The sequence below is a fragment of the Pipistrellus hanaki genome (genome assembly GCF_964339955.1).
Source record: "Pipistrellus hanaki genome assembly, chromosome: 9".
NCBI lineage: Eukaryota > Metazoa > Chordata > Mammalia > Chiroptera > Vespertilionidae > Pipistrellus > Pipistrellus hanaki.
The window spans coordinates 26,742,220-26,761,854 of NC_140511.1; the positions used below are offsets into that span (position 1 = coordinate 26,742,220).

Genomic DNA, 19,635 nt, shown 5'->3' on the forward strand with positions numbered 1-19,635 from the left:
GTTTTATATAACCCACTTACATCTCCTCTTTTCATTGTAATGTATAAAACAAGGTGAAAAACTTTCATTCCCTGGAGCATTATCCCAGTCTGTTGAGATTCTACTTCCCAGCAGTTGTCGACAGTTTGGCTCAAATAAACTCACAAAAATTCTTTACAGCTTTGAACGTTTTTATGTTAACAAAGGACACTTGTTTAAAGTACAAGAGCTAAAACAAAAGGGCTGATTGTCACTTGGTTTGACTTCATTTGTGTACCTGTGTGTCAGACTACTTAGAATTTTCACTGCTTTGCACATGTCCACGAATGACCATGAAAGTATCAGGAGTGTTGTTTTTGGGATTACAAATACATTTTGGCAAGTAGGTGAATTTGCAAATATGGAATCCAAAAATGAGGATTGACTGTACTTCATCTGGGATAAGAAAGATGATTTGAAATATTTTTCTACTACTTAAAAATATTTTTTGTTGTATTCCCTGAAGTTTTTTACTTTGTGTTATGACATCATATTGAGTCCTTCATGTCATGATTTGACTGGTATTTCACTGCAGCTAAGATCATCATTATGAGGCTGTATTACTTCCCCCTCCAAACACCCACTTCACTCCTATTTATACCCTGCCTGCTTTGTTCTCATCTCCTCTTTTTAGCTCTGTCTCTCCTTATTTCATGGCCTCACAGAGAGCTTGGAAATGCTCTAGCCACTATAACTGGACAAACAACGGGTCTGTGCTGCCTGTCACTACTGGAGCCAATTAAGCAGAGACAGGGTTGAATCCTATATGAGCGCTTATTCCAAGACTGCTGGCAGCGCGGGAGAGCAGCAGGTCATCCACAGATATGCTCTGCACCCCACCGTAAGCCGGCTGCTTATATTGGTAGAAGTTCAAAAGAAGGCAGGCAAAAGGGCAATGGGCAGCTTACAGACATGCAAAGGGCTGGGGTCTTCAAAGGACTTGGTGATATGCAAAGCCTGGGGTCTTCAAAGGGCTGGCTATTCTGGTTTCTGCAGCAAAGGTGTTCATCTTTCCACGATAATAGGCAGCTCCCAAAGGGCAGGAAGGGCTGCATCTCCAGGTCAGCTCCCAGGTCCGGAGTGTGGCTGCCAGCCAGGTTAGAATGTGCCTTCTTTAATCAGAATAAAACAATCTCGGTTAACAGAACGTGATTAATATTTCTTACAGTTCTAGCTGGCTCCCTAACATTCTGTTTATGCCCTTATCACCACCTCTTTTAGACCCAGAATTTATCATTCTAAGCAAAAGAAACTTGTTACGGCCTCTTGATACATACAGATCAATGGTGGAAAGCTCTGCACTGCTAACACTCTTCTCCCAACCTTCTTCCTTTGCCAGGTCCCATGTTCACCATATCCATCAACTCTTCATAAATTTTGTATTTTGGGGTTAGAACTATTTTTTTTATTTTAGTGAAAATGTATGGTGTTTTATTTTTGTTCTCCTTGTTAAATTTTGTTTGGCTTAAGGGAGGAGATCAAAGCAACATTGCTTTTATTCTGTTTTTAATAAGGAAATCTGTATTCATTTCAGCACATTTTGTTACATCTCAAATGTGTCTGTCTAAACAGTTTCTCCTTCCTTCCTTCCTTCCTTCCTTCCTTCCTTCCTTCCCTCCTCCTTCCCTTCCTCCCTCCCTCCTTCCCTTTCTTTGTTGATTAATCCTTTCACCATTTTTATCCAACCTCAAAATCCACCTTCCCTGACAGCTATCAGTCTTCTGACAGGTTTGTGTGTGTGTGTGTGTGTGTGTGTGTGTGTGTGTGTTTTTACCAAATTAAAGTTTATGGTATATTCTTGATTTTCATTCTTCTTCCAGGTTTCCAATTGCTATATTTTATTTAATTCTTGTTATACATTTATGAGATACTAGAGGTCCTGGGCATGAAATTTCATGCACTGGAGGGGTCCCTCAGCCTGGCCTACTCCCTCTCGCAGTCTGGGACCCCTTGCTCCTAGTACCCACCTGTGGTGAAGGCGGGAGAGGCTCCCCCCACTGCCACATTACTTGCCAGCCATGAGCTGGCTACTGGTTGAGCTGTGCTCCCCCTGTGGGAGTGCAGTGACTCCAGTGGGCAGCTCCTGCATGGAGAGTCTGCCCCCAGTGGTCAGTGTGCGTCATAGCAACAAGTCATTCTGCCTTTCAGTAAATTTGCATATTAGAGTTTTATTATATAGGATTGCTCATGTTTTTCTGATTGCAAAAGTAATATTTTAGAAAAAGTACATTGTAGAATAGTTGTAATATCTATATATGTAAAAGGCTAATATACAAAGTGTCCCCCCAGGAGTTTGACTGAGAGACCGGGAGTTCTATCACTCGCTATGACATGCGCTGACCACCAGGGGGCTGCGCAGAATGAAAGAAGGCCCCAACTGGCAGGCAGGGAAGGGGAGTCCTGGCCGGCATCCTGAAGGCCCCAATTGGCCCTGATTGCTGGCCAGGGTTAGGGACCCTACCCATGCACTTATTTCGTGCACCAGGCCTCCGGTTTAAGAATAAAAAAGAAAACAAAAGCATCTTAAAATTTCATCATCCAAAAATAACAGCTGTTGTTTGTGATTTTTTTTTCTTATTTATTGAGCCCATTGTACAAGGTATTTCAAAAGTTGACAGTCTCTTACAAATGGTGGGAATTGAATTAAGGGCATTGGCAATATGTCTCCCGGTTCTGACAGTGTAGATTCTGTGAAATCTTATCTTTCTTGGTAAACCTTTTAAAAGGTCTCAGTTTGCAGGTAGTATTATAAATCGATCTGACAAGTTATAGGTTATGAATCTGACTGATGGGGGAAGGAGGTTTTCTCGCTTTACACTCTTATAGCATGGCTAGTGAAAAATAATAACATAGGCAGTTTTTTAATATTAAATGTTCATCTGAGTGGCCAGACTAATGACTTTTAGGATGATGCACTTTCTACTAATATGCAACTTCTCCTTGTTATTCTCTCAGGCCATGAGTAGGGCCAGAGCCCTCAGATCTCAGGCAGAGGACTCTGCTTCCGCCTTCAGTGCGGATGACCTCATGAGTATAGATTTGACAGAACAGATGGCCGATGACTCCGATGGTGGCAGCACAGCAGCAGCCAGCCAAGGAAGAGGCCGAGGAAGAGGCCGAAGAGGAGGAAGAGGACAGAGTTCAGTGTCAAGAGGAGGGTCTCAGAGAGGACGAGGTAAGCACTGAGGACACTGAGTCTTTGCCCACATTTAGACTATGCCCTTGAGTGGGAAATACAGTTCTGTATTCCTTTGGTATAAGTGAGGTACACAGTCTTCTAAAAATTTATTTTGATAATGAATAAATTCAGCTTTAATGTAGTTCTGACATGAACATTTTAATAATAAATTTTAATGGCTGTATTGTACAAAGGGTTTTAATTGCTCTAAATAACATGTTTTTTTTGTGTGTGTGTGTTTTCTTTAAAAGAACACTGTATTTTTTCACACAGCACCTTTTGGTACATTTGATGTCATTATCTTTTACACGTATAAAGGAATAGTGAGGCAAATATGAGGTGTTGAGCAAATGGCTAGCTAATGACAGTGGCAGCAGGAAGAAAATTCCAGATCATAAAAATTATTATTTTTGTTACCATCATAAGATGCCCACCCTCTTATAAAGTGGCTTCATAAAATTTGTTTGGGAAAAAACTACCCCAAATACAATTTGATTTCTTAAAGCAATTACTAACATTAATCGCCATCATTGTGTTTAATGTGACTTATGTTTACTGTTGTATTTACTAATGTCACTGAATAGTCCAAACAATAGAAAATAGTCATCCAGTGACCTCCTGATCCTTAGGAATATTTAAAAACTATTTTTATTACATATTTTTTCATAGGAAAAATTGATAGTACATTAGTTAAAAATATCTAGAGAGAGAAATCTTAATGTTCTAGTGATAATTCTGATCATTTTCCTTACATTTAGAGAAATTTATCTTAAATTTTAATTGGAACAGTATTAGCCAAATATGGTGGAAGTATAGTCTCTGAAAACTGACTGATCAAATTCTAGATGTTTCTTCTTATGTATGTCTTTGTCTTTTTAAACATAAGTTATATTTTGACGTAATTTCATTAAGATTTTATTTTGGTGTTGTTTCAAAAAACCTTGGCTGCTGATGTGACCGTATGTTTATTTGCTCATTATTCTCACAGCAGGCACTCGTCTGGAAACTTCTACTCGAAGCAGAAGTTCAAAGGCCACTATGTCAACATCTAGAAATATGACTATTCTGGATGGTGAGTATAGACGGCAAATGATTATTTAGCAGTTATTTGTAAGTTTCAACAGAGGAAGACCTAGGAAACCCCCTTAGTAAATCTCATTCCTCTGTGTTGCCATCACTGGGGAGTCAGAAGGGCTATCAGAATCACAGGATAAATTATGCTGATTAAAAGATCTTCACCATTGATTGAAGCTCTTGGAGAGGGTGTGCTGTTTTATTTATTTTTCTTTCTTAAAAAAAATAATTCTTTATTGTTGAAAGTATTACATATATCCCCTTTTTTCCTCCATTGACACACACACCCCCCCCCCCCCCCCCCCTTCCAGCCCGCCCGGCTCCTGGCCCTCACCACCCCATTGTCTGTGGAGAGGGTGAACTTGAAAAAGTAATTATTATAGCCCTGACAGTTTGGCTCAGTGATTGGAGCATTGGCCCATGGACTGAAGGGTCTTGGGTTCAGTTCCTGGTCAAGAGCACATACCTGTTGCAGGTTCAATCCCCAGCTCCAGTCAGGGCATGTGTGGAAGGCAACCAATCGATGTTTTTCTTTCACATCAATGTTTTTCTCTCTCTCTTCCCCTCTTCTGCTCCCCCCTTTCCCCTCCCTCCCTTCCACTCTCTCTAAAACTCAATGGAAAAATATATTCAGGTGAAGAGAAACAAAAACAGTAACAAAAAAAAATTTTTAAAGCAATTTTTACAATTGTTTACTTTTAGACAAATTTGATTATTTTCATTTTATAGAAGGGTTATTAAGACAGAAAAAGTCAGTATATCTACACTGTTCAGAGAGAAGGAACTTCTTTTTTCTTCTAAATCCTCACTTGAGAATATGTTTAGAGAGAGGAAGGAAAAGAGAGAAAAAGATCGATGTGAGAGAAACATCAATTAGCTGCCTCCAACATACCCTTGGACTGGGGATCAATCCCAAAACCCAGGCATGTGCCCTGACCAAGAATTGAACCCACAACGTTTTTGGTGTATAGGACGACACTCTTAACTAACTGAGCCACTTGGCCAGGGTGGAACTGCTTCTTAATATATTGTTTACTTTCCTTCCTCATACTGCTTTTGTCTCTACTGTTAGTATAGAGTCATGTGAGCTGTATATAAGGGAAATTATGGTTAGGTTTCTTTGAATTCATTTCCTGTCTGTGTTCTAAAAATCATCCTCAGACTAATGGGACTTCCTCAGAAAAATGGGACTTCCTATTTTAAGTAATAACAATATAAAAATTTAATAAACTATTTTAAGTAGTTTGGTTTATGAGGTCAGCTGAAGTTGTGAGTAAGACATATGAAAGTACATGTCAAAATATTAGAGGTGGTGATAATTTTTTCTCCCATATGTATTTTTTTATATTATCTTCTGATTATAGATAACTTTTTTAGGTAGGATTAATTTATGATGAATGAAGAGTTGGACTAAATCTCACAAGATGAAATTTAGCAAGGGTAAATATAAAATGCATTTATATACAGGGGGTCAGAAATAAATAAAACAGCTCTGAGAGGTATATGACATTAGCCAAAATCTCAATCTAAAAGACTTAGGTCAGTAAGAATTCTACAGGTTGACCTAACTATCCAAATCTACTGGTAATAGTGTCTTCTCAAGCATTATTAATAAGAGTTGTACATCTCTAAAGCAAGTGAGTTCTCCCTGTGCACAGAATTACAAGCAATATGCCAAAAATACTGTGCTCATCTTTGGAACTGTATTTTAAGAGGGATACCAGCTATAAATAATCACTCAGAAGACAAACCATATATTTTTTAAATGGTAGAAATTACTTGGAATATCAGATCTGGGAAAAATTCCAAGCCTTTACATAAATTAAGTCCTATCATGAAAGATCAAATAGATTTGACTTGTATTGTCCCAAAGGTGGTGATTTTAAATCTATTTTGATGCCCTGGCCTGTGTGCTTAGTGGTTAGAGCATGGACCCATGCACCAAAGGGTCAAGGATTTGATTCCCAGTCAAGGTCACATACCTGGGTTGTAGGTTTACTCCCTGCCCTTGGCATGTGCAGGAGGCAGCACAGGGGGAGTGCTGCTCAGCCAGAAGCCGGGCTAATGGCTGGTAAGTGCAGCGGCGGTGGCAAGAGTCTCTCCCCCCTCTGCAGCAGCGCTAAGGATGTCCAACTGACGGCTTAGGCCCGCCCCACACCATCAGTCAGACATCCCCTGAGCGCTCCCAGACTGCAAGAGGGCACAGGCTGGGCTGAGGGACCCCTCTCCCCAAGTGCATGGATTTCGTGCATCGGGCCTCTAGTTTATCTATAAAATATTTTTATCATAGGTATCTTTATGAACATGGCTTGTTTGCTATATTTCAGTGAGCCGAAAAATCATATGAAACTGGCAACGAGGCATTGATTTATTTTAAAATAATTGCACCTCCCTTCAGATTTTAAGAAAATTTAAATGGTTTTATAATTAGGCATCACAAGTTTTTGCAGATAGGAGTTAGAAAATTTTCAGCTAAAGAAATGTGCAAATTTTTCTGTTATTTTAAGAACAACATAATGGATATTTCATCTTTTTCATTACAGCCTTTAAATCTGTAAGACAGCAGCCCTCACGAAATGTTGCTACTAAGAATTATTCAGAGGTAAGAAAAAAGTTATACAGTTGTGTTTAATAATGTGTGTATTCTGAATTACAAATTGTCTCTTCTTTGACAAAGTAAATAAAAGAAGAAAACCTGTGGAACATTAAAGCTGGAGAGAACTTTACCAATGATCTAGGCAGGGCTTCTAGGATTTTTTTGTTTTGTTTCTTTTTTAAAAAAAAATAATGGGTCACATAAATCCATAAATGTCTGCATCTAGTAATATTTTTAAGGATAACAGTGTTGAAACAAATGAACCCATGCATTAAATACTAATTTAGAAGTATTCTCAGTTCAGACAGAGGTCTTATTTATGGCAGGCTTCCTTTGGCTGCGTATATTCTCATAACTCTGACTTGTGCCTTAATGGCTAAAGCTGGATTCAAGCAACTAAAAGGTTGAAGTCTAAGGACCTCTGTGTTCAGTTCTAGATATAACATAGGCCTCTGCTCTTCCTTTGCATTCCAACAAGAATTCAGTGTGGGCTTGACTCTTGTTACATCACTTGCAGAACCCTGGTGTCTTCACTCCAGGCCAGTGCTCTTCCTTCTATATCAGGGTTTCTCAGCAGCAGCACTGTTGAGGTTTTAAAAAAAAAAAAATTATTGATTTTTAGAGAGAGAAAAAGGGAGAGAAACATCAGTTTGTTGCTGCACTTATTTGTGCATTCATTGATTGCTTATTGTATTTGCCCAGATCAGGTGACGATGCTCTAACCAACTGAGCTACCCAGCCTGGGCACTGTTGACATTTTGGACCCAGATAAGTCTTTGTTTTGAGGGACACACTGTAGGATGTTTAGCAACATCTCAGCCTCTACCCACTAGATGCCAGTAGTACCCACTGAGTTCTGACAATCAGAAATGTCTCCAGACATTTCCAGGTGTTATGGGATGTGAGTGGGGGTTAAAAACCACTGCCCATTGAGACTCATTGCTCTATATCATACTGCCTCAGCAGCTTTTTCTAAAATTTTATTCTTTTTAAAAAAATATGTTTTTATTGATTTTAGAAAAAGAGGAAGGAAGAGGGATAGAGAAATAGAAACATCGATTAGCTGCCACCTGCATACACCCTAGTAAGGGTTGAGCCTGCAACTCCCAGGCATGTGTCCTGACTAGGAATTGAACCAGTGATGGGTTCATGGGTCGATGCCCAACCACTGAGCCATATTTTTAAAAAATATATATTATTGATTTTTTTACAGAGGAAGGGAGAGGGATAGAGAGCCAGAAACATCGATGAGAGAAAAACATCGACCAGCTGCCTCCTGCACACCCCCACTGGGGATGTGCCCGCAACTATGGTACATGCCCTTGACCGGAATCGAATCTGGGACCCTTCAGTCCGCAGACCGATGGTCTATTCACTGAGCCAAACCCGTTTTGGCGCACTGAGCCATATTGTTTGGGAAATTTTTATTCTTTTTTCTCTCTCGAGTACCTGGCACAGTTGACTACTACAATTTGCAGAAAACTTCTCTGTCCTGATTCTAATCTTCTTCTTTTATCTCTTAACTTCATCCTTTTTATTCCTATCTTCTTTCTACTATTCACTTATATGTGGGTGTACTAGTGCTAAATAACTTTTATCCTGAGCTTTTTTTTATTCTTTTTAATCAACTATTGCCTGCTCATATTTCAAGATCATATCTAAAAAAGTTATTGTCATGTTCGCAAGGTATTTTCCCATCTAGATTTTTCTATTTTCAGTCAAGAACATGAGTTTAAAAAGAACAAGCCATGCCAAACCAGCTTTTTTTTTTCTTTTTCTTTTTTTTGATTGAGGTTACACATATTAGGTGACTGTTGAATCCATTTAATTCCTTCAGAGCACATAAGACAATCTTCTGATAGTTTTATGGACAAACTGCAGGACTATTGACTAAATTCATAGCCGCTTGTACAATTGCATTTAATGACTTTTGATTAATAGTTCAATGTCAATCTCAAGGGTGAGGTCTCAGGTGCTATCTTTTCAGTATTTTGTCCTTGGCTTTACGTTAGGTGAAGACATAGCAAATGTGTTATTAAGTGTCAAGATAACACAAAATGTAGATGAATGGGTAGCATTTTGGATGTTAGAATCAAGAATCACAAATATCGTTACTGGGGCTTAAAGCCAACCAATTGTATTTAACAGGGATAAATGTAACAGAAAGATAGATACCTAGCACTTCCCACCCAGTCTTACACCTCATTTAAGATTTGAGCTTGAACACCGACGGTTGAACTCATTAGAACCCAAGAAAATCACAGGGCCTTGTCTTTACCTGACCCTCTGTGAGTATTCAGCAGGCCAGCTGCATGTTCCTCTAGGTACCCAGGCTGCCCTGGTGGCCTAGAGAGCAGCGAAGTATGTTTGTGAAATGAAGAGGAACCTTGGAGGAGGCCAGGCTGAGCTTTAGTTTTAATAGTTGCTCATTACATGATTTCTGCCTCCTTTATTTTGACTGGTTTTGTATATTAAAAAATCAACAACTTGAGATTCAGTTATTTATTTTAAATTTAAATTTCTATTCCCATTTGTTGCTTTGTTCTCTTCCACTGAGATGATTGAGGTGGATGACTCTGATGAAGAAGACCTGTTTCCTACCACTTCAAAAACAGATCAAAGGTAGGTACAGTGACTTCCTACAAAAAGGAACATTTAAAAAAATTAAAAGTTATCTAGAATTTTACTAATACATATTACTGTGCCACAGATTTATTTTCAACTAATCAAGAATGTAGAGAAGTGAAAAATAGACCCAAGGACTATTTCAAAGAGGAGATTCAGCATTATTACAAGTATTTTCACCGAAAATGTATATGACTAATTTGTTTCCTTCTGTCTTTATTGGCCACTGATTTTCTTGATGGAGTACTACGTTCTCCCCAGTGAACAGAAAATAGTTTTGCATTTTGCTAATACTTGATTTCAAATTCTCTTCATCAACGTATCTTTATATACTGAGTTATACAGGATGCCTTGCTAACCACTGAAGAGAGGATCACGTTGACTTTCTCTGCCCTCAGAGTACTTACATACTTTTCCTGTCTTTTTTGGGTTTTGCCTCTTACCCAAAGGCTTGACTTGGTTCAGTATCACTATTTTCTTCTCTGGGTTAACATTTTAGATGAGTGCTGTTTAACTAAAGCTCACTTAATGAAAATTTTTACTTATGAAAATCGTCAACAGTTTTTTAATAATTTATTTCCTGTGTGAGCATTATATTAGGTCTGATGGGGGACGTAAATGTTTTAATAAGCTTACTGCTTTCAGGCAACAAATTATAGCGGAAAAGAGAGATGAACACATTTCAATCCATTAAGGGATGATTGAGTCAGCACATAATTACATGTGGAATTTTACTACATAAACTTAAGTCTGAGTGCAAACAGGCTCTCAGAAAGAGGAGCAAGCAGTGAAGACTCTCATAGAAGAAGCAGGGAATGATATTAATAGAGGGAGTAAAATTACCTGCAATTTTAAAGATAGGAATTATTTGGATTAGTGGGGTGGAAAATGACAGCCAATGGTAATGACATGAGCAAGAGCTATAGAAATCAGGGAGATGGAGGGAAAAGCTCTATCTCAATATGTCTCAAACTTTTTTTCATGATCTTAACCGTTCTTTCATTAGCTAAGGATAAAAATTAAATTTGATTTAAATTAATTAAAATGATTTTATTTAAAAAAAATATATATATATATATTTTATATATATATTTTATTGATTTTGTACAGAGAGGAAGGGAGAGAGATAGAGAGTTAGAAACATCGATGAGAGAGAGTCATCGATCAGCTGCCTCTTGCCCACCCCCTTCTGGGGATATGCCCGCAACCAAGGCACATGCCCTTGACCAGAATCGAACCCGGGATTCAGTCCCCAAGCCGACGCTCTATCCATTGAGCCAAACTGGTCTCGGCAAAATGATTTTAATTTAGAAATTAAATACTAAAGAATGGCATTTTGCCGGGTAGGATTGAGCTTGAGAGAGCCAGAAACCATTGTAACATCTAAGATTTTCACCTCCTCCATTCCTGGGAACCAATTTTCTTTCTGTGGATGTGAGATTGTATGGTTTATGTGAGTTAAAGGTCGATGTTAGAAAAATAAGTATGTATAGTTCCACATCTACTTTTTATTCAGTTAAACCCAATGCCAGGAGCCTGGGATAGAAAGATGGAATAACTTTAGACTTGGAAACTTTGAGCTGCCTGTGAAATTTATATGAAGGGCGGGTATAGATGATTGGATATAAGACTCCAGAACTCAGATAAGAGGTTTGAATGGTGCCTTTATTTACCTTTCAGTAGCTTGTAACTTGATATGCAAAGTCACTGGAATGGATTGATCACCTTGAAAGAGAATGTAGAGAGAAAAGAGAGTTCATGTGTTGATCCTGAGGTAACAACCTTTAGACTGTAGGTAGAGTAGAAGAGGCAACAAGAAAGACATGAGAAAAACGAAGGAGAATACAGAGTTGCCAAAGCTAGTGCTGGCCTTTGCAAAAGGAGTGAAAAGGACCGAGGTGGGCTCAGAGGCAGGTCAGCTTTGTAGTTGTGGTAGGTAGTTGAGGATAATTGAGGTAGTTAGCTCTTGCTGAGAGATTTATTGGAAGAATATCAGCATGACTCAGTCTATCGAAGGAAGTTCCTTTCTGTGTACCACTTGGTTGTTCTTGTCTTTGTAAATTAAAACACACACAAGCAAAAAAACAGGGCTAGCTTTCTGTTTTGTTTTTCAATAGTGAATATAGTTCAGCTGTGTAGGTCATTGTTTTTTATTACCAGAACTAATGAAAATACTGTCTTAGGATGTTTGACGTATACTTAAGGCTATTAAAGGAAAAATATCTTGATTTTACAATATTAGCATTTGGGGTTGTCTACTTTCCAGTAAAATGTCTGTTGGGCTTCTTCTTCTTTACTCATGAGGTGGTAATAACTGAGTATTTAGCACTTCCTATGTGCCAGGCACTCTTTTCATCATTTCCATTTGAATTAGCTCATTTGGAGCTCACAGCCACCTCAGGAAGTAGATATAGCTTACTACTATCTTACCCCATTTTACCTTTGTAGACAGTGCAGAGGGTAGGCTAAGTAACTTACCTAAGGTCACCCAATTACATGGCCGCACATTCAGCTCCAGAACTTGTCTCTGCTGTTGCTTCTTTTTAAAAAAATATATTTTATTGATTTTTTTACAGAGAGGAAGAGATAGGGATAGAGAGTTAGAAACATCAATGAGAGAGAATCATCGATCAGCTGCCTCTTGCACACCCCTACTGGGGATGTGCCCACAACCAAGGTACATGCCCTTGACCGGAATCAAACCCGGGACCTTTCAGTCCACAGGCCAACGCTCTATCCACTGAGCCAAACCGGTTTCGGCTGCTGTTGCTTCTTAACACAACAGACCAGCTCTCAGATTGTTGTGCAAGCAGTAAGAATCACTTAAATGATTCGAGGCAATTAGAAATTAACATTCTGGCAAGAAATCTGACTTCAGCCTTGCAGACTTGTGCTTCTGATGACAGCAACTGAATGATACAATTTTAGGCTGTTTTTTTAATAACAGTAGAACCTCAGTTCTCGAACTTAATGCGTTCTGGAAGGCTGTTCGAGAAGCAATTTGTTTGTAAACCAAATCATTTTTCCCCGTTAGGAATAATGTAACTTTAATCTGTTCCAAGTCCTTGTTTTAACCTTTCTTATATACAGTAGGTGTCTAATGTACTGCTTAATTTATAAAAACTTCTTAAATGTATTGAACCGCTCCCCACTAGCCTTAACGGAATCACTTTCAGCACTCGCTCCAGGGTGTGTTTCAGGTCAGCACACAGCATCTTCACTCGTTCAAATTTCACTGCGTTGGAAATGGCTGTCACTGGCTAACTGCTTTCTGTTTATCCAAACCAGCAACAGTTTTTCTACCTCGCCAATTGCCCATGATTGTGGTTTTGTAAGCACTTTCACACCTTTAGCAACATGAAGTACAGGAACCGCTGGCACATAGTAACAACGATATGAGTGCTTATTAAATAAATAAAAGACCAGGGAAATAAAGCAAGAGTGATAGCAAGAGTGGAAAGCAGTAACAGCACTAATAATTTTTGGAAGTAAAGTTTAAAAAGGAAATAATTTCCAGTTGTAAAAGTCCCTTCTGCCGCATGGGCAATGGAAAGCCTGATTTTCCCTGAAAAAAAAAATAGTTCCAAACTCTGCTGTTGTTGTACGGGGACTAAGAGGACCCTTTCAGATTTGATACTGGCAGATTCTAACCCTCTTCTTAATGCAGTAAGCTAGAGAAGACCTGGCTCCATCCGGCCAGCTGGAGGAGGAGACACTGAGGGGATTCTATTAAGCCTTGCAGTGGGATAACTAACATTTTTAGGATACTGTTTATGTGTCAGGCACAGCTTAAGGTCAGTTCAATATTATGCTTATAGCACTGCTGCACCTGACTTACTGGCTGACCATCTCTAGACAGGATTCTAATAGATGGCTCTCAATTTGATACAACCCATCCCTTATTTTGAGCCACACATGAGGGTAATCAAATCAAACACTATCTTTTGACATCTGGGACAAAAGCCTATTTATTCAACCCTACAATCAAAACAGTATAATCATTTCTTTCTCTTCTCACCATTGATTTCTGGGGACAGGGGTCTGTCACAGGTGAGGTCTCTAGGTCTCTGGAGAACTCTGATACAGAATTAGGGCTCTTGCTATGATCAAATGAACCAGCGTTCGTCCTAGGTGCCTGGCTTGTTTCTGCGCCCCGGGGGTTATTTGTCTAGGGAGAAATCAGAAACCAGAGTCTGGTCTCCGTGGGGGTTTCTTTCCATAATCTCCTCCACCTTCCCCCAAACCCCCCACAGGATCTGGTCACGAGCACATGCTTTATGCTTTTGATGATCTCCTCTCTGGCACAGAAGGAAATAAATGAGCAATTTACCATTGCCTGTTTATATCAAGAACAGAGATTCCGAAGCTGGTTTGGCTCAGTGGTAGAGCATCGTGGACTGAAAGGTCCCAGGTTCGATTCCGGTCAAGGGCATGTACGTTGGTTGCGGGCACATCCCCGGTAGGGGTGTGCAAGAGGCAGCTGGTCGGTGTTTCTCTCTTATCAACGTTTCTAGCTCTCTATCTCTCTCCCTTCCACTCTGTAAAAAATCAATAAAAAATATATTTAAAAAAAAAAAAAAGAAGAACAGAGAGATGGAGACTCCTCAGATGGATCAGTTGATTAAATTCCTTGATCCTCTACCTCTAAAGCTTAACAAATCCTCCTGTCCTTTACTTTTGTGCATAAGAACCTGTGATGTTTGTGCTTCCTTCTGACATAAGACCTCTTGATTCTCAATCTATTTGTTCAGAGAAGAGCTTCAGACATATTTATTTTGTTAACATCCCAAAGCATCTCAGAGTTAGCTAAAAATTCACAAACACTCTTTTCACTTAAGACGGGAATCAGCAAAAATTTTTTGTTTTTTAAATATATTTTTATTGCTTTCAGAAGAGTGAGGGAGAGGGAGATAGAAACATCAGTGATGAGAGAGAACCATTGATCGGCTGCGTCCTGGGAATCAAGCCTGCAACTCAGGCATGTACCCTGACTGGGAATCAAACCGCGACCTCCAGTTCATAGATCAATGCTAAACCTGACTGTGAGCCACGTCAGCGGGGGAGCAAATGTTTTCTTAAAGGGCCAGGTGGTAAATATTTTAGGCTTTGCAGACCAAGAGGCAAAAATCAAGAATATTATATAATTAGATAGCCATTTTAAATGTGACTGTTTCAAAATGTGAACATTTCTAGCTCACTGGTGGGCTGGGTTTGGCCCACTAGCCATGTTTGCAAGCCCCTGAGCTAGGGTGGCATACTTTTTTTATTAATAAAAAAGACCCAGGAATATGAGTTCCACTGCCACAAGTTAAGCTTCATGAGGGTAAGAATAATGGTTTTCTTGTGCTCTGATATTTCCCAGGACATTTCGTAGTACCCGGCGAGGAGCAAGTACTCAGTAAGTCCTTGCTGTTTGGTTTGGGTTGAACATGAATAATACAAACAGGCAACCTTAGGAAGTGGTGAGCCTTTCCTAAGATCCTTTTATCTATAATAGAAACAGAATTGAGATTTGAATGAAAAAATATTTCAGTATAGCCACAATTTGCAGGAGTGGGGGATGGTAGTAGACACCATATTGATAATACAAGAAAGGATCTGTATAGTGCTTAATATGTCAGGCACTGATCTAAGTGTTTAAGTATAGTAACACATTTAGTCTTTGAAAAAATTATTATCCTCATTTTACAGTTGGGAACACTGAGGCACAGAGAGGCTCTCGGTAAATGGCAAAACTGGAATTCAGACCCTGGCCTCAGAGGCTGTTTCTCACCATTAAGTTCTTACTGCCTCTCAGGTAGATCAAAGGCAGTGTGTGGTTATTTTTATTCATGGCTACTACTAGAATGGAAAACTTAGTTAGAAAGGTACCTTTGCTGAGTTCTCTGGTTCATTTTCTCTGTTTTTCCCATATTTTTGCATCAGGTGGCAGAACACATCATCATCAAGCAAGCCCGCATCCCAGAGCCAAACAAGTAAAGGGGTCAATTTTCAATCAGATGAGGTAATAAAGTATATAGTTAAATCTTAATTTTCAACTGCTTATAAATTTAAACAAGGACTGTTAGTTGCTGGAAATTATTTTTTTAAATAATTTTAGTTAGTAATTGAGTCAATAAGTAGCATCTGTTGAGTGCTTATCATGTAAATTCCTCAGATGTAAAAGGCCTGCAGATTTTTAAATTATTTTACTCACTCAACTCTTATTTCATTTGCCCTGTTAACAATAGGATTAGAATAGTTTTTTCAACTTCTGTCATTCATATTTAGAAAAATGATAGCAATGATATCCTGATATTTAAAAATAAAAATCTTTATTTTTAAATCCTCACACGGAGATTTTTTTTTTTCCTCCATTGCTTTTCAGAGAGGGGGGGGGGGAAGAGACAGAGACATAGAGAGACATATTGATCAGGTGAAAGAGACATATTGATTAGTTGCCTCCCACACACACCTGACCAGGGTGGGGAGTGAAACTGAAACCCAGGTACCTACCTGCCCTTGACTGGGAATCGAACCTGAGACCCTTCGGTGTTGGGCCAATGCTTCAACCACTGAAGCTGCCAGTGCCTGATAGCTTTTAATGTTACTTTAATACAAATTTATTAAGTACCCACTATATGCTGCTCATGTTTCATATATGAGATGGTATAGAGTAGTGATTTTCTTCTTCAGGTATTGACTGAAATGCTGTATAGCAGGATGTAATGGGGAAGAAACTTCAGTTGAAGATATTTCTGGGACAGAAAAATATAAAATCTGATCTAACTTAAATGAGAAGGGAAAGGAAGAGGTAGAATCAGGACTTTGTTTCTGATTATTTGTTTATTTGTTTCAGCTCAGTTGAATGAAAGCTACGTGACCGAGGATGCTGGCCTTTCCCTCTCCTCCAGGGCTGCCATTCGAGTGGCCTTTCATTTTTGTTGAATTTTTAAAGATGCTGCTCTTAAGCTGACCACCCCTTTCATTTACTTATTTTATTTTAATTGTGGTAAAAACACTTAACCTAGAGCTTTACCATCTTAACAATTTTTAGGAGCACAATTCACTGTTGAGCATTTTCTCAGTGTTGTGCAGCAGGTTGCCAGAACACAACCGTCTTCCCAAACTAAACATCTCTGCTCATTGAACAGCTCCCCATTTCCCCCAGCCCCTGGCAGCCAGCATTCTGCTTTCCACCTCTATGAATCTGATTACTTTAGGTAGATAACTTATATAAGTGGAGTCATACAGTATTGAGCCTTTTTGGGACTGCCTATGTGAGCATAATGTCCTCCAAGTTCATTCCAGTTGTAGCATGTGACTCGCCCCTCTTATTTTGAGCTTCTGCTAATGCTATTATGTTCCCTGTATCCCAGCCATGGTTTTAGAAGACTCACCAAATTCAGGCTGCAGAGAAAAACTGCAGCTGGAACTCAGTCTGCCAATTAAAACCTAACATGTTGCCTCCAAGAGGAAAGTGAGAGTTGACTGCTTTGTTAATCTCAAAGCTGCTGGAGATACCAATGGCTTACATGTTACAGTTTAAAAACGTATAAGGTTCATGCTAACTGCAAAGAATTATTAGCATATACTCTGTTAAACTTCAACTTGAATTTATCTCTGGTTTATTAATAAGTTCTGCCTTTGATAGTAGCAGAAATGAATCAATTAATGAAAGTGAATTTTTATTTCTCCAGGCACCTATTTCTCACCAGAGATAGCTAACTTAGCCAACAAAGTCTAACATCAAATAATTATTCCTTTTAATCATGTCTTAAAAGTAACAAGTAAAAAATTTGTGAAAAAATATTTATGAATATTTAGTTGTAGAATAATAAAAAATCCAATTAAATGTTTTATTATCAAATTACGTAGCTTGTCTTATCTGAGGTTTGTTAGTTTTCATTCCCTTTAATTAAATTCTTGGTTAGTCTCTATTCTTATGAGACATATAATCTGCAGGCCAGCATCATAGAACTTTTTGAAAGTGAAATACTCTATTGATTTCTTTTTCCAAAAAAGATTTGAAAGATTATTTTGCTAGGTTTTTTCCTTGCATCGGTCCGAGTGGAGCTGTTTATTTCTGGTACTATATGAGTAATGAGAAATAACAATTACAGCTACTTCTGAGTGAGGTGATGTGGCTTCATTATTTTTTTGACTGAGTTTTCAAAACATTGACGACTCCAATAAGAAAATATAAATGAAAAATGCCTATTCAAAAACCAAGTAGAAATGACTTGAGGAGTAGTTCTTTTTCTGGTTTGCTTATGTTTATGAGCCTTTGTTAAGGTCAGTAGCTGAAGGAAATGTATATGATCAATAATGTAAGTGTGTATATATACGTATATATATATATATATACACACACACACATACATACACACACACACACACACACACACACACACACACATATATATACCAGGATAAATATTTATTCTTACTGCTTGCTAAGGATAATTAGACTTATCTCAGCAGTGAAATCACTAATAAGGAAAGAAGGAAGAGAAAACATAAATAGATAAATTATTCATATTTATAAAGGAAATAGAAAAATGAACATCTACAAGTGAAGGAGAAAATTATTCTTATTGGTATTGGTTTGCCATAAGAACTTCTATCTTGTCTCAGTGAAGTGTGCAGCCATCACTAAAATAACATTTGTATGTCATTTCAGGACGACGATGATGATCCATTTATGAACATTAGTGCTTTAAGAAACAGAAGATAATAGATTTAATGGCACTTTGAAGTTTTCAAGATTCAGGAAAAATCAAAATGGTACAAGCTAAGAGTTTACAGTTGAAGATTTTTAAAGGATTGCTGTTAACTGAAAAATCTGAAAGAAATGTACTTAACAGAGAAACTAATGTATGACAATTTCAATTTTTGGGTATCATTTCCTGAAGTGGCTCCATTACTTGAGAAACATCCCAGCTCAAGGACATATAATATAGCCTTGGTTTCCTTCATTTTATATTCTGGTTGTTAATATTACCTGGAAATGCTCTATAATATTTAGACTGTTATTTTCCTGACATATATTAGTGTATGTCTTAGTGAGAACGTTGCTTAAATATTAATCTTGAGTAAGGATTAAAATAAATATGCCATTATACATTTCTGCTTCACAGTCAGACTATGTTGGTCTTTCAATGCAGTTATATTTAGCTGCAGTTGAGAAAAAGATCTTATAAATTTAACCTCTTTATAATTTTAATAATTTATAGAGATTCTTGATCTGCTGTGAAACTGTGCTGAGCTTGCTGTTTGTTACTGAGTGTGTTCTCTTCCTCATGCTTGTGGTAGTGTTAGCCACGGGGAGTTTGAATATCAGATGTACCTCATACCTTGAGTAATTAGTTAGAAATTAATATTAAATAATAGAACAATCAGCCAGGATGACTGACGTTTTTATTTGAGTTGTAGCAAAGACTTTAGAAGATTGTGTTCCCTTTGAGTGGTAGCAGTTTTATCCATTCTTTCCCATTCTTTATGGTTCTCTCTCTGTCTGTCTCTCTCTCATCTGTTTCTAGGAGGAAAAGAAAGTGTGTTAAAAGGCCCCTGAGAGTATTCCTTCCCTTCACCTGTGATGCAGTTATAGTTAAAGACCCCCGTGGAAGTTGTAGATGGCAGAACAGCAGCCTGACATTTCGTCCCATGCAGAAATAAACTCTTGCCTGAGCAGTATTCATGTTCATTGGCATAGTCAGACCTGGAATGTGTCAATTATAAAAGAACATTTGCATAGTGGCTGCCTTTCTATTAGGCCTCTGAAATGGCCTCGATAAAGAATTGTGATGTAGCACTCTAATGAGTTTCTTTAGAAACATTTTCTCTACCTAACTTGAGCATGAGGATTAATTTTAGCAGGCATCATTAAGTCACCGGAAGGCACTGTGAAATATTCTCAGGCACCGCTCCCCACATCTTTAATATTCCAAGTGTTTGAGTGATACCTAGGTGAAATGGGAACGAGAGTTGCTCTCAGTGATGGCATGGATGCTAGTTTGGATGGCAGACCCCTGCCCAGGCCAGCATCTACTACTGGCTCTACTCGCCTGCCTCTGAGACATGCTTGGGTGAGGGTCATCGTGAGGGAGGTGGCCACTGAAGCATCCTGACAGGGACCTGGGGAAAAAGAAGTAGGCTTTCTCCC

At 38.5% G+C, this 19,635-nt stretch overlaps 1 protein-coding gene across 5 annotated transcripts in view; it reads left to right on the plus strand.

Moving 5' to 3' along the window:
- The window catches only part of MRE11 (MRE11 homolog, double strand break repair nuclease), a 57,373-nt gene extending 38,502 nt beyond the window's left edge, over positions 1 to 18,871 (plus strand). For all 5 annotated transcript variants that reach the window (XM_084895382.1, XM_084895381.1, XM_084895383.1 and 2 more), the window contains exons 15-20: positions 2,974 to 3,193; positions 4,185 to 4,268; positions 6,814 to 6,872; positions 9,424 to 9,488; positions 15,417 to 15,495; positions 18,154 to 18,871. In XM_084895382.1, the coding sequence (XP_084751508.1) occupies positions 2,974 to 3,193; positions 4,185 to 4,268; positions 6,814 to 6,872; positions 9,424 to 9,488; positions 15,417 to 15,495; positions 18,154 to 18,207 (561 nt within the window). In that variant the 3' untranslated portion in view covers positions 18,208 to 18,871. The remainder of the gene's footprint in view (positions 1 to 2,973; positions 3,194 to 4,184; positions 4,269 to 6,813; positions 6,873 to 9,423; positions 9,489 to 15,416; positions 15,496 to 18,153) is intronic.
- The last annotated feature ends 764 nt before the right edge of the window (positions 18,872 to 19,635 follow it).